Genomic DNA, 16,102 nt, shown 5'->3' with positions numbered 1-16,102 from the left:
GTCTAAGCTGCTGCCTCTGGGTCACATATACTGCTGAAGCATGGGTTCAAATCCAGCCCTTTGCTGTGTCTTTCCTCTGTCTTGATCCTGTCTAATACACCTGCAAATGAAATAATGTCTGTTGGCTGTGCTGTGATGAGTGACAACAGCTAAACCATCAATGGGAATGTTCAGTAATCATTATGATAATTGATTGATTATATATAATATGCTATTTATATGCGTGCAAGCCGTGCATTCATTTCTGAATGGGTGTGCCCAGCGGGAATCGAACCCAGAAGCACCATGCCCTAACAACTGAGCCACACAGGACCAGTAACCCAACCAACAACCTTAACTAACCTTATGTATCTTTGTTTGTTCCCATCATAGATGTTTGACTGGATCAGTCACAATAAGGAAGTGTTCCTGCAGAGCCACACAGAGATCGGAGTCAGCTACCAACACGCCGTGGACCTCCAGACGCAGCACAATCACTTTGCCATGAATTCTATGGTATGTGAGGACTATGTAGTGTGTGAGGACTATATGGGATGTGGGAACTAAATGGGGTGTGGCAACTAGGTGGGGTGAGAGGACTATGTGGTGTGAGAGGACTATGTGGCGTGAGAGGACACAGTGTATGGGGATGGGGGAATCTAATAATATGGATGACATCAATACTCTGAGTCATGGCTCAGTGATTTCACTTTGTATGAGCGGAGTAAAAGCGGAATTATTGAAAGACAGACTGGTCGATGTTCGAGGAGCGAGTCAAAAAGCCTTTCAATTACTGTATTAGTATTTCAAATAGGGTTGTGAAAGAAACATGCTCGTACAGCTACCAATGATCCAGCGCAGGCCACTGGCGATGGAGCGCTGGCGAAGTCCATTTTGCATATGAACACACACGTTCAGATTAGTAATTGCTCTACTGAAATCGCAGGCTACTTCCTCAATGTTGATTTGATTGCCTCTGCTTCTACTCCAGTTACACTGCCATTAAAATTACTGTTAGGATGTTTCCAAAATGGCACCCTGTTACCCACATGGCCCTGGTCATAAGTAGTGAATAGGGTGCCTTTTGAGATTCACCTTAGAGTAGGGAATGGCCTCTACTGCAGTTTTGCTCTGACAGAATGAAGATATGTTTGGTGCTATTTGGTTGAGAAATCAAGCCACCTACAGTGCTGGGAAAAAAGTATTTGCTCTAATTTTCCATATTTTTGATACTGAATGTTATCAGATCTTCAACCAAAACCTAATATTAGATAAAGGTGAACAACTAACATAACAATTACATACTTATTTAATTTATTTCATAAACAAAGTTACAGTATGCAACATCCAATGCCCCTGTGTGAAAAAGTCATTGCACCCTTGCACTCGATAACTGGTTCTGCCACCTTTCACTGCAAAGACTCCAACTAAACGTTTCCTGATCAGATCTCTCACGTTGCTGTGGAGGAATTTTGGCCCATTCTTTCATGCAGAAATACTTTAACTCAACGACATTTGTGTGTTTTCAAGCATGAACTGCTCATTTCAAGTCCTGGCACAACGTCTCAATTGGGATTAGGTCTGGATTTTGGCCATTCCAAAACTTAGGCCATTCCAAAACCTCAAATGTGTTGCTTTTTAGTCGTGCAGGTCCAGGTCCTGAGGCAGAAAAGCATCACCAAAAGCATCACACTACCACCACCATGCTTGACCGTTGGTATAAGGTTCTTACTGTAGAATGCGGTGTTTGGTTTCCACCAGGCATAATGGGACCCATGTCAATGACTTTCTTTTTCACACAGGGGAGCTGGGTGTTGCAAAACTTTGTTAATTAAATGAATGAAGTAAGTATCAATTTGTCGGTTATTTGTAAACACGCGTTTCCTTTATCTAATATTAGGTTTTGGTTGAAGTTCTGATAATATTCAGTATAAAAAATATGCAAAAATAGAGACAACCAGAAAGGGGGCAAATCATTTTTCCGCGGCACTGTATGTACCAAACACACCACATGCACATTTGAATGACATGGAAAGTCCTAGCATTTAGGGGGGGTAGATCAGCCTTAACATTGTTGATAGATTGTGCCTTCCATCAGTGTTATTGTCTGCATCATTTCCAATCCCTCAATGTATATAGTTTACTCCAATTAGGTGGTAGGGGTGTTAGGGTTAGGGGGAAATGTATTAATATATTAATATATATATATATATATATATTAATATATTTCCCTAACCCTAACACCCCTACCACCTAAATGGAGTAAACTAATGGACAACAACGCTTCTACTTCCAGCTTATACATACTAAATACATTATACAGACACAGTATATTTTTCAATACTTATATATTTTAGTTTTTTAGTCCGATTCTAGCCTTCTATTGCCATTGTATTTTTTTACAATAAAACCCTCCCCACTCAGAGGCAGCTTGGCTCTCACTGAAGAACCACTCTCTCTCACTCTCTCTCGTTCTCTCTGTCTCGCTCGCTCCCTCCACACTCTCTCTTGCTCCACCTCTCTCTCTCTGTTTTCTCTCTCTCTCTCTCTCTCTCTCTCTCTCTCTCTCTCTCTCTCTCTCTCTGCTCATACAGACTCCTAAATCATGCTGTTATTATGTTTTGACGTCTCTTGGCTCAGCGTGTCCAGCATGTAGCTACCATGTCTGAACGTAGTTCACTAAAGCCCCGCTTTAAACCAGCGAGCTGTTTGTTTTTCATACCTTCATTACCAGTTCTAATCAGGTTTGCGGTAAATAAAGCCCACGGTGGGTGCATCATGTGAAGCTGATAAATGGTTGGGCCTAAAGCGGCCAGAGATGATTGAACTCCCATAGTGGAGGGATGGGTGGGTGGGTTTTGTGGACTACAGAGCCAGATGGCAGCACAGAGGATGTAAATGTCTGTCTACCTGTTTGTCAAAGACATCAGGGGTGGCCTGCCAGAGATTGAGCGATTCAGTCAAAGCTGCAGAAATCTGTCACGCTTGTTGTCGCTAAGCTCTACACCATAATTTCATGCCGGACTGGCTCACAGGTCATACAGTATCTCTGTAGCATTGATTGTTTGGCTAATAAGCGATAGTAGGTATTAGGTAAAAAATAGGTAAGTAAAGAAATAAAACAACAGTAAAAAGCCAGGCTGTATATAGTAGCGAGGCTATAAAAGCTGTGAGGCTTCGTACAGACACCGGTTAGTCAGGCTGAGTTGAGGTAGTATGTACATGTAGATATGGTTAAAGTGACAATGCATACATGATGAACAAAGAGTAGCAGTAGCGTAAAAGAGGTGTTGGTGGGTGGCGGGACACAATGCAGATAGCCCGGTTAGCCAATGTGCGGGAGCACTGGTTGGTCGGCCCAATTGAGGTAGTATGTACGTGAATGGATAGTTAAAGTGACTTTGCTTATATGATAAACAGAGAGTAGCAGCAGCGTAAAAAAGAGGGGTTGGGAGGGGGCACACAATGCAAATAGTCCGGGTAGCCATTTGATTACCTGTTCAGGAGTCTTATGGCTTAGGGGTAAAAACTGTTGAGACGCCTTTTTGTCCTAGACTTGGTACCCCTTGCCATGCGGTAGTAGAGAGAACAGTCTATGACTGGGATGGCTGGGGTCTTTGACAATTTTTAGGCCCTTCCTCTGACACCACCTGGTGTAGAGGTCCTGGATGGCAGGCAGCTTAGCTAGCCTCAGTGATGTACTGGGCCGTACACACTACCCTCTGTAGTGCCTTGCAGTCAGAGGCCGAGCAATTGCCGTACCAGGCAGTGATGCAACCAGTCAGGCAGGATGCTCTCGATGTTGCAGCTGTAGAACCTTTTGAGGATCTCAGGACCCATGCCAAATTCTTTCGTTTCCGGAGGGGGGATAGGCTTTGTCGTACCCTCTTCACGACTGTCTTGGTGTGTTTGGACCATTCTAGTTTGTTGGATGATGTGGACACCAAGGAACTTGAAGCTCTCAACCTGCTCCACTACAGCCCCATCGGTGAGAATGTGGGCTTGCTCGGTCCTCCTTTTCCTGTAGTCCACAATCATCTCCTTAGTCTTGTTTACTTTGAGGGATAGGTTGTTATTCTGGCACCACCCGGCCAGGTCTCTGACCTCCTCCCTATAGGCTGTCTCGTCGTTGTCGGTGACACTATTGTGTCGTCTGCAAACTTAATGATGGTGTTGGAGTCATGCCTGGCCATGCAGTCGTGGATGAACAGGGAGTAGAGGACGGGACTGAGTATGCACCCTTGGGGAGCTCCAGTGTTGAGGATCAGCGTGGCAGATGTGTTGCTACCTACCCTCACCACCTTGGGGCGGCCCATCAGGAAGTCCAGGATCCAGTTGCAGAGGGAGGTGTTTAGTCCCAGGATCCTTAGCTTAGTGATAAGCTTTGAGGGTACTATGGTGTTGAACGCTGAGCTGTACTCAATGAATAGCATTCTCACATAAGTGTTGCTTTTGTCCAGGTGGGAAAGGTCAGCATGGAGTGCAATAGAGATTGCATCATCTGTGGATCTGTTTGGGCAGTATGTAAATTGGAGTGGGTCTAGGGTTTCTGGGATAATGGTGTTGATGTGAGCCCTCACCAACCTTTCAAAGCACTTCATGGCTACGGACGTGAGTGCTACTCATTTAGGCAGGTTGCCTTTGTGTTCTTGGGGACTATGGTGGTCTGCTTGAAACATGTTGGTATTACAGACTCAATCAGGGACATGTTGAAAATGTTTGTGAAGACACCTGCCAGTTGGTCAGCACATGTCCTGGTAATCCATCTGGCCCTGCAGCCTTGTGTATGTTGACCTGTTTAAAGATCTTACTCATGTCAGCTACGGAGAGCGTGATCACACAGTCGTCCGGAACAGCGGATGCTCTCATGCATGCCTCAGTGTTGCTTGCCTCGAAGCGAGCATAGAAGTGGTTTAGCTCGTCTGGTAGGCTCGTGTCACTGGGCAGCTCGCGGCTGTGCTTCCCTTTGCAGTCTGTAATAGTTTGCAAGCCCTGCCACATAAGACGAGCGTCGGAGCCGGTGTTCAATCTTAGCCCTGTATTGATGCTTTGCCTGTTTGATGGTTGGTCGCAGGGCTATAAGGAGCAAATAGATCCTGAATTCAATTAAAAACAATTTCCTGAATTAAATTCAATATATCCTGAATTAAATTAAATAGATCCTGAATTAAATTATATTGACCCCTCAAACTCAACTCTGGCAATTAATTATCTGGTAGAATGGAAAACCAGCTCCTGGCATTATCGGGTACAAGTTGAATAACCCTGATATAGACCCTGGATCTTTCCCATAATATATGATGTCTTCTCTATGTGTGTCCCTCCCTCCCTCGGTGCAGAATGCCTATGTGAACATCAATCGGATCATGTCAGTGGCGTCGCGGCTGTCGGAGGCGGGCCACTACGCCTCGCAGCAGATCAAACAGATCTCGGCCCAGCTGGACCAGGAGTGGAAGAGCTTCGCCGCTGCCCTGGATGAACGCAGCACCATCCTGGCCATGTCGGCCGTCTTCCACCAGAAGTCGGAACAGGTTGGCAGTAGACAGTAGGCCTACGGGCTGCAACCCTCATACTGTTGTCACTCAGTCACATAGCCCTGAATTCTACCTAACTTGAAGTCTGAGCACGTAACGCAGACATTTATGTAAAACATGTACTGACATCAAAGGGGGATTTGCATGACAATTCAAGCGTTGCATCAACGCTTTGACCATCCTTCCAGCCCACAGGGCGTCTGAGAGAGATTGTAGTGTCAGTGTTGTCCTGTATTTCTCTGGCTGTTGCCTTGGCAGATAGACCTGCGTTGCCTTGGCAGCAGCTGCTATGATGCAGATTGTTTGGGGCTACAGGTGTGCCTGTCGGCTGTAGATTTTGCTGCTTTACAGAGAGCCAGACAGGCAGGCAGGCGGGGTCCAGGGTTTCCTCAGCCTCTCGTAAAGAGGGTCTGCTTGCCTGTCTGCTTCCCTACCTCCCTTCCTCCCTCCATGCTTCCCTCCCTCCCTGCTTCCCTACCTCCCTTCCTCCCTCCATGCTTCCCTACCTCCCTTCCTCCCTCCATGCTTCCCTCCCTCCCTTCCCTCCCTCCATGCTTCCCTCCCTCCCTGCTTCCCTACCTCCCTTCCTCCCTCCCTGCTTCCCTACCTCCTTTCCTCCCTCCATGCTTCCCTCCCTCCCTGCTTCCCTACCTCCCTCCCTCCCTCCATGCTTCCCTCCCTCCCCGCTTCCCTACCTCCCTTCCTCCCTCCATGCTTTCCTCCCTCCCTTCCTCCATCCATGCTTCCCTCCCTCCCTGCTTCCCTACCTCCCTTCCTACCTCCATGCTTCCCTCCCTGCTTCCCTCCCTCCCTTCCTCCCTCCATGCTTCCCTCCCTCCCTGCTTCCCTACCTCCCTTCCTCCCTCCATGCTTCCCTCCCTCCCTGCTTCCCTACCTCCCTTCCTCCTTCCATGCTTCCCTACCTCCCTTCCTCCCTCCCTCCCTCCATGCTTCCCTACCTCCCTTCCTCCCTCCCTTCTTCCCTACCTCCCTTCCTCCCTCCCTGCTTCCCTACCTCCCTTCCTCCCTCCATGCTTCCCTACCTCCCTTCCTCCCTCCATGCTTCCCTACCTCCCTTCCTCCCTCCATGCTTCCCTACCTCCCTTCCTCCCTCCATGATGCTTCCCTACCTCCCTTCCTCCCTCCATGCTTCCCTACCTCCCTTCCTCCCTCCATGCTTCCCTACCTCCCTTCCTCCCTCCCTGCCGGCCTCTGTCTATGTAATTTATCCCCGGGCTCTGTTGATTGATCTATCTGTCTCTGTTCTGTTGTGTGAATGTGTCTTTTTGGGCTGTGTTCATACAGTTCCTGGCTGGGGTGGAGGCCTGGTGTAAGATGTGTAGTGAGGGGGGACTGCCCTCGGATATGCAGGACCTGGAGCTGGCTATCCACCACCACCAGACCCTCTACGAACAAGTGACCCAGGCCTACACCGAGGTGAGACACCCTCACAACACAAACCAGGGTTGGGGCGAATTCCATTTCAATCCCGGTCAATTCAGGAAGGACACTAAGATTTCAATTATTTTCAATGGTTTTCAATTGGGAATTGGAGAATATGGATTTGGAATTTGGTTTACTGTCTGAATTGATATGGTATTGTCCCCAATCCTGACACTCACCCAGTTCGAGCACTAACTAAACTCAGGTTTATAGTGGCATTCTGTGCTAGTTTAAGATCCCACCACATAGCTTTTAAGGGGAATGACCACAATTGTAATCCCCCTTTTTATATGATATATATACGATGCTTTTTAAAAGACTGTCATAAGTTATCTTAACATTATCATAAGCAATCTAAGCATGGATGTACTCTGCACATAACGTTGAAATGTTGCCCTTAAATGAAGAAGTCCTTAAATCAGATCGTATCCAGACACAAAACTCTTTCATGTAAACGTTTCCCTGTACTACAGTTTTATATCAAACATGACCTTTACCCGCCACATTGAATCCATCTGCATTGCAACCTGTGTGACACGTGGCCTGTTATGCATTACGTGGACCTCTGTCCTTCCATGTCAGATTTACTCCCCACAGAAGATCCTGTATGATGATAGGTTTGTGGTTGTGTAGCATTTCACTAGATGACTCTGCACTCCACTTACTTTTTACCTCCTTGGTTGTTTTATTTTAGTGTCATCTTTGAATAGGTTGCTATAAACGTCTCTGTGGTTTGAACCAAAAAAAGAAAGGCTTTGCTGTTCTCTTCCATATTGTGCCATAGATGAAGAAGAAAAAATAACTCATCCTAATGCACAAGAAAGTGCATGTCATTTAGCGATTTAGCTTTGACTTTGCTTAATTTAGGACGGTGCATGTGCAGCTAGAACAGAACAGAGGTGATTAGCAAGGAACTGACTTTCAAATCCCTTATTTACCTCAAACTTTTCTTTCCACATAATGAAACTAAGATTTGACTGACATGACAAGCTTCAAGATGAATTGTGATTACTGTATCTAATGCAGACATAGAGTTTCAAAATCTCTGGGACATTCTCAAAATTCCTAGGTTTTCCCCCAAAAAATCCCGAAATCGGGAGGGAAATCTAGGAATCCTCCAAATGTGATTTGTGGAGAACCTGGGAATTTTGGGAAAGTTGCAACCCTGTAGTCAAATAGGGGGTGCTTATGTTTGTCGTGTTTCAATGCATTTACAAGTGTGAGGTGTAAAATGGGAATGTGTTTTTTGCGTATCCCATCTCCCCCTGAGACAGTGGTGTTCCTGCCAGGGATCAGATATTATTGACAGTGACCCTGGAGCAATTAGGGTAAAGTGCTTTGCTCAAGGGCAGATTGACAGATTTTTTTCACCTTGTCAGTTTGGAGATTTGAACCTTTGTTTTGTTTTTGTAAACCTTTATTTGACTAGGCAAGTCAGTTAAGAACAAATTATTATTTACAATGAGAGCCTACTGGGGAACAGTGGGTTAACTGCCTTGTTCAGGGGCAGAACAACAGATTTTTACCTTGTCAGCTCAGGGATTCGATCCAGCAAACTTTTGGTTACTGGCCCAATGCTCTAACCACTAGGCTACCTGCTGCCTCTATTAGGAGGATTAGCCTAGCTCTAGCCTAGCAGTTAGTGCATTGGGCCAGTAACCCGGCAGGGTAGCCTAGTGGTTAGCATAATATGTTGCAAGGTTGCAAGTTCAAATCCCCGAGCTGACAAGGTGTCGTTCTGCCCCTGAACAGGCAGTTGTTCCTAGGCCGTTGTTCCTAGGCCGTTGTTCCTAGGCCGTCGTTCCTAGGCCGTCGTTCCTAGGTCGTCGTTCCTAGGCCGTCGTTCCTAGGCCGTCGTTGAAAATAAGAATTTGTTCTTAACGTACTTGCCTAGTAAATAAAGGTTAAAAAAATTAAATAATAATAAATAAATATCACATCCCTCTCTGTCAAAAGGTCAGTCAGGATGGCAAGGCACTGCTGGATGTCCTCCAGAGACCATTGAGCCCGGGGAACTCGGAGTCTCTGACGGCCACGGCCAACTACTCCAAGGCGGTCCACTGTATCTTGGACGTGGTCCACGAGGTCCTGCACCATCAGAGACGCCTAGAGAGCATCTGGCAGCACCGCAAGGTCCGCCTGCACCAGAGGCTACAACTCTGTGTGTTCCAACAGGACGTCCAACAGGTAACTAGCATCGTGTTTATATACACATGCACACGCCAGAGTATTTGAGCGGTTGGAAATTCCACTGATCGATCTCGGATTGGTCTTTGCACACCGTTCTGGCGCTCAACATCTGTTCCCCCGCTCTGCAAAAAAATTGATCAGTGCTCACAGGGGGGGGATGCCGCTCTATTCCTTTTTTTCACGTTTATTTTTTTCATTTGACAAATACTTTTGTGACTATGTACCATTTGGTTTTGAAGTAGAATGTCGTAACATTTCAGCATCATGTCGTAGGCTATTAAACAAGGGCTTACCTACAATAGGTAGGCTGTGGCCACTCTGTTAAAAAAAACAAATAGCTTATTCTCTAATCTATTCATCATCAGATACTTCAGTTGTAACTGGCTCTGTTGCGCCTCACATTTGACAGTTGCTAGACAACTTTAGCACTGTTACAAACGTAGCTCCACGCCGCTCACATCCCCAGCCCATTTTAGAGAACACAGTTCCTTGCCCTGATGCTGCAGCAAAATATGAATTTACATCCGCATAACTCATATGGCTCTGTGTTGACTCCGGGTTTGAAAAAGGAGTCCATATTTCAAACGAGCAGCGTGAAGAAAGAGGAGTTTTTCAACAGTGAAGGGGAATGACTTTTCATGAGCAGAATTGTTACTCTAATATTTCTCATCTGGAACGTGCTCAGGAGGACAGTTAGTATCCATTTCGGAGAAGGAAAGAGCTGCAGTCTGGGAGTGTGTCCCAAATGGCACCCTATTCCCTATTTAGTGCACTATTTTTGACCAGAGCCTATACAGAATGGCGCTGGCATGTACAGTATAGCGGCCGTTTTACGGGCTCCTGACCAATTCTGCTATTTTGTGTGTTTTTTTGCACTAATCATAACTTTTTTTTGTACATAATGTTTCCACCATTGTTTCCTATGACGGCAAAGAGCTTCTGGACTTAGAACAGCGATCACTAATCTCGATTTGGATGAAGAATTATACTCGACACTAGGAAGAGGAAAATACGATGATATAGAGGGCGACGTGGGGGCAGCCTGATAAACTACGATATAGAGGCCAACGTGGGGACAGCATTATGAAACTCCGATATCGAGGCCGACGTGGGGGCACCCTGATGAAATTACGATATAGAGGCCGATGTGGGGGCAGCCTGATAAAACTACAATATAGAGTCCAACGTGGGGACAGCATGATGAAACTATGATATAGAGGCCGACTTGGGGGCACCCTGGTGAAACTACAATATAGAGGCCAACGTGGGGGCAACTTGATGAAACTATGATATGGAGGCCACCGTGGGAAGACCCTGATGAAACTACGATATAGAGGCCAACGTGGGAAGACCCTGATGAAACTACGATATAGAGGCCAACGTGGGAAGACCCTGATGAAACTACGATACACAGGCCAACTCGGGGACATCCTGATGAAACTACGATACACAGGCCAACGCGGGGACATCCTGATGAAACTACGATACACAGGCCAACTCGGGGACATCCTGATGAAACTACGATACACAGGCCAACGCGGGGACATCCTGATGAAACTACGATACACAGGCCAACGCGGGGACATCCTGATGAAACTACGATATAGAGGCCAACGTGGGAAGACCCTGATGAAACTACGATATACAGGCCAACGCGGGGACATCCTGATGAAACTACGATATAGAGGCCAACGTGGGAAGACCCTGATGAAACTACAATATAGAGTCCAACGCGGGGACATCCTGATGAAACTACAATATAGAGGCCAACATGGGGGCAACTTGATAAAACTATGATATGGAGGCCAACGTGGGAAGACCCTGATGAAACTACGATATGCAGGCCAACGTGGAAAGACCCTGATGAAACTACGATATACAGGCCAACGTGGGAAGACCCTGATGAAACTACGATATAGAGGCCAACGTGGGAAGACCCTGATGAAACTACGATATACAGGCCAACGTGGGAAGACCCTGATGAAACTACGATATACAGGCCAACGTGGGGACATCCTGATGAAACTACGATATAGAGGCCAACGTGGGAAGACCCTGATGAAACTATGATATAGAGGCCAACGTGGGAAGACCCTGATGAAACTACGATATACTGGCCAACGTGGGAAGACCCTGATGAAACTACGATATAGAGGCCAACGTGGGGACATCCTGATGAAACTACGATATAGAGGCCAACGTGGGGACATCCTGATGAAACTACGATATAGAGGCCAACGTGGGAAGACCCTGATGAAACTACGATATACAGGCCAACGTGGAAAGACCCTGATGAAACTACGATATACAGGCCAACGTGGGAAGACCCTGATGAAACTACGATATAGAGGCCAACGTGGAAAGACCCTGATGAAACTACGATATAGAGGCCAACGTGGGAAGACCCTGATGAAACTACGATATAGAGGCCAACGTGGGGACATCCTGATGAAACTATGATATAGAGGCCAACGTGGGAAGACCCTGATGAAACTATGATATAGAGGCCGACTTGGGGGCACCCTGGTGAAACTACAATATAGAGGCCAACATGGGGGCAACTTGATAAAACTATGATATGGAGGCCAACGTGGGAAGACCCTGATGAAACTACGATATAGAGGCCAACGTGGGGACATCCTGATGAAACTATGATATAGAGGCCAACGTGGGAAGACCCTGATGAAACTACGATATACAGGCCAACGTGGGAAGACCCTGATGAAACTACGATATAGAGGCCAACGTGGGGACATCCTGATGAAACTACGATATAGAGGCCAACGTGGGAAGACCCTGATGAAACTACGATATACAGGCCAACGCGGGGACATCCTGATGAAACTATGATATAGAGGCCAACGTGGGAAGACCCTGATGAAACTACGATATACAGGCCAACGTGGGAAGACCCTGATGAAACTACGATATACAGGCCAACGTGGGGACATCCTGATGAAACTACGATATAGAGGCCAACGTGGGAAGACCCTGATGAAACTACGATATAGAGGCCAACGTGGGAAGACCCTGATGAAACTACGATATACAGGCCAACGTGGGAAGACCCTGATGAAACTACGATATAGAGGCCAACGTGGGGACATCCTGATGAAACTACGATATAGAGGCCAACGTGGGGACATCCTGATGAAACTACGATATAGAGGCCAACGTGGGAAGACCCTGATGAAACTACGATATACAGGCCAACGTGGGAAGACCCTGATGAAACTACGATATAGAGGCCAACGTGGGGACATCCTGATGAAACTACGATATAGAGGCCAACGTGGGAAGACCCTGATGAAACTACGATATACAGGCCAACGCGGGGACATCCTGATGAAACTATGATATAGAGGCCAACGTGGGAAGACCCTGATGAAACTACAATATAGAGGCCAACGCGGGGACATCCTGATGAAACTACGATATACAGGCCAACGTGGGAAGACCCTGATGAAACTACGATATACAGGCCAACGTGGGGACATCCTGATGAAACTACGATATAGAGGCCAACGTGGGAAGACCCTGATGAAACTACGATATACAGGCCAACGTGGGAAGACCCTGATGAAACTACGATATAGAGGCCAACGTGGGGACATCCTGATGAAACTACGATATAGAGGCCAACGTGGGGACATCCTGATGAAACTACGATATAGAGGCCAACGTGGGAAGACCCTGATGAAACTACGATATACAGGCCAACGTGGGAAGACCCTGATGAAACTATGATATAGAGGCCAACGTGGGGACATCCTGATGAAACTATGATATAGAGGCCAACGTGGGAAGACCCTGATGAAACTATGATATAGAGGCCGACTTGGGGGCACCCTGGTGAAACTACAATATAGAGGCCAACATGGGGGCAACTTGATAAAACTATGATATGGAGGCCAACGTGGGAAGACCCTGATGAAACTATGATATAGAGGCCAACGTGGGAAGACCCTGATGAAACTACGATATACAGGCCAACGTGGGAAGACCCTGATGAAACTACGATATAGAGGCCAACGTGGGGACATCCTGATGAAACTACGATATAGAGGCCAACGTGGGAAGACCCTGATGAAACTACGATATACAGGCCAACGTGGGAAGACCCTGATGAAACTACGATATAGAGGCCAACGTGGGAAGACCCTGATGAAACTACAATATAGAGGCCAACGTGGGAAGACCCTGATGAAACTACGATATACAGGCCAACGTGGGAAGACCCTGATGAAACTACGATATAGAGGCCAACGTGGGGACATCCTGATGAAACTACGATATGGAGGCCACCGTGGGAAGACCCTGATGAAACTATGATATAGAGGCCAACGTGGGGACATCCTGATGAAACTACGATATAGAGCCAACGTGGGAAGACCCTGATGAAACTACGATATACAGGCCAACGTGGGAAGACCCTGATGAAACTACGAAATAGAGGCCAACGTGGGGACATCCTGATGAAACTACGATATAGAGGCCAACGTGGGAAGACCCTGATGAAACTACGATATACAGGCCAACGTGGGAAGACCCTGATGAAACTACGATATAGAGGCCAACGTGGGAAGACCCTGATGAAACTACGATACACAGGCCAACGTGGGGACATCCTGATGAAACTACGATATACAGGCCAACGTGGGGACATCCTGATGAAACTACGATATACAGGCCAACGTGGGAAGACCCTGATGAAACTACGATATACAGGCCAACGTGGGGACATCCTGATGAAACTACGATACACAGGCCAACTCGGGGACATCCTGATGAAACTACGATATACAGGCACACGTGGGGACATCCTGATGAAACTACGATATACAGGCCAACGTGGGGACATCCTGATGAAACTACGATATAGAGGCCAACGTGGGAAGACCCTGATGAAACTACGATATACAGGCCAACGTGGAAAGACCCTGATGAAACTACGATATACAGGCCAACGTGGGGACATCCTGATGAAACTACGATATAGAGGCCAACGTGGAAAGACCCTGATGAAACTACGATATAGAGGCCAACGTGGAAAGACCCTGATGAAACTACGATATAGAGGCCAACGTGGGAAGACCCTGATGAAACTACGATATACAGGCCAGCGCGGGGACATCCTGATGAAACTACGATATAGAGGCCAACGTGGGGACATCCTGATGAAACTACGATATACAGGCCAACGTGGGGACATCCTGATGAAACTACGATATACAGGCCAACGTGGGAAGACCCTGATGAAACTACGATATACAGGCCAACGTGGGGACATCCTGATGAAACTACGATATAGAGGCCAACGTGGGAAGACCCTGATGAAACTACGATATACAGGCCAACGTGGAAAGACCCTGATGAAACTACGATATACAGGCCAACGTGGGGACATCCTGATGAAACTACGATATAGAGGCCAACGTGGAAAGACCCTGATGAAACTACGATATAGAGGCCAACGTGGGGACATCCTGATGAAACTACGATATAGAGGCCAACGTGGGGACATCCTGATGAAACTACGATATACAGGCCAACGTGGGGACATCCTGATGAAACTACGATATACAGGCCAACGTGGGAAGACCCTGATGAAACTACGATACACAGGCCAACGTGGGGACATCCTGATGAAACTACGATATACAGGCCAACGTGGGGACATCCTGATGAAACTACGATATACAGGCCAACGTGGGAAGACCCTGATGAAACTACGATATACAGGCCAACGTGGGGACATCCTGATGAAACTACGATACACAGGCCAACTCGGGGACATCCTGATGAAACTACGATATACAGGCCAACGTGGGGACATCCTGATGAAACTACGATATACAGGCCAACGTGGGGACATCCTGATGAAACTACGATATAGAGGCCAACGTGGGAAGACCCTGATGAAACTACGATATAGAGGCCAACGTGGGAAGACCCTGATGAAACTACGATATAGAGGCCAACGTGGAAAGACCCTGATGAAACTACGATATACAGGCCAACGTGGGGACATCCTGATGAAACTACGATATAGAGGCCAACGTGGGAAGACCCTGATGAAACTACGATATACAGGCCAACGTGGAAAGACCCTGATGAAACTACGATATACAGGCCAACGTGGGGACATCCTGATGAAACTACGATATAGAGGCCAACGTGGAAAGACCCTGATGAAACTACGATATAGAGGCCAACGTGGAAAGACCCTGATGAAACTACGATATAGAGGCCAACGTGGAAAGACCCTGATGAAACTACAATATAGAGGCCAACGTGGAAAGACCCTGATGAAACTACGATATACAGGCCAACGCGGGGACATCCTGATGAAACTACGATATAGATGCCTGACCTGGGGGCCCCCTGATGAAACTACGATATAGAGGCCACATGGGGACAGCCTGATGAAACTACGATATAGAGGCCGGCGTGGGGGCACCCTGATAAACTATGATTTAGAGGCCAACATGGGGGCAGCATCATGAAACTACGATTTAGAGACCGACGTGTGGGCACCCTGATGAAACGAATATATAGAGGCCGATGTGGGGACAGCATGATGAAACTACGATATAGAGGCTGATGTGGGGGCTTCCTGATGAAATTACGATATGGAGGCCAACGTGGCGACAGCCTGATGAAACTAGAGTGAATATACCACCTCTACTCTCTGTTCCAGTGGAGAATGTACAATCACTGGAGAACAAACTAGACGAAGTCCGTTGGAGTCAGCTCTAATTCCAGCAACAGCACCGAGCCAAGTCTGGGATACAAATCAAGAACTGACCTCTGATCAGCCAAGCCAAACAATGTATAACCAGTCCACCAGGGACACTGGGGCGCTGTTGACTCAAGCCTCACTTACCTCACAAACTTAAGGAATAATTACTAGGCATAATCTTAGAAAATGTTACCAAGGATTCAATACCCTAAAA

At 47.0% G+C, this 16,102-nt stretch overlaps 1 protein-coding gene across 5 annotated transcripts in view; it reads left to right on the top strand.

The window, feature by feature from the left end:
• The window catches only part of LOC118385967 (kalirin-like), a 304,704-nt gene that overhangs the window by 141,699 nt on the left and 146,903 nt on the right, over nucleotides 1–16,102 (top strand). For all 5 annotated transcript variants that reach the window (XM_052521955.1, XM_052521954.1, XM_052521952.1 and 2 more), the window contains exons 6-9: nucleotides 373–495; nucleotides 5,319–5,510; nucleotides 6,819–6,950; nucleotides 8,913–9,143. In XM_052521955.1, the coding sequence (XP_052377915.1) occupies nucleotides 373–495; nucleotides 5,319–5,510; nucleotides 6,819–6,950; nucleotides 8,913–9,143 (678 nt within the window). The remainder of the gene's footprint in view (nucleotides 1–372; nucleotides 496–5,318; nucleotides 5,511–6,818; nucleotides 6,951–8,912; nucleotides 9,144–16,102) is intronic.

Source organism: Oncorhynchus keta, chromosome 7, assembly GCF_023373465.1.
Source record: "Oncorhynchus keta strain PuntledgeMale-10-30-2019 chromosome 7, Oket_V2, whole genome shotgun sequence".
Taxonomy (NCBI): Eukaryota; Metazoa; Chordata; class Actinopteri; order Salmoniformes; family Salmonidae; genus Oncorhynchus; species Oncorhynchus keta.
The sequence above is the reverse complement of the archived record's forward strand: the minus strand, read 5'-3'. Positions and strand labels throughout refer to the sequence as shown.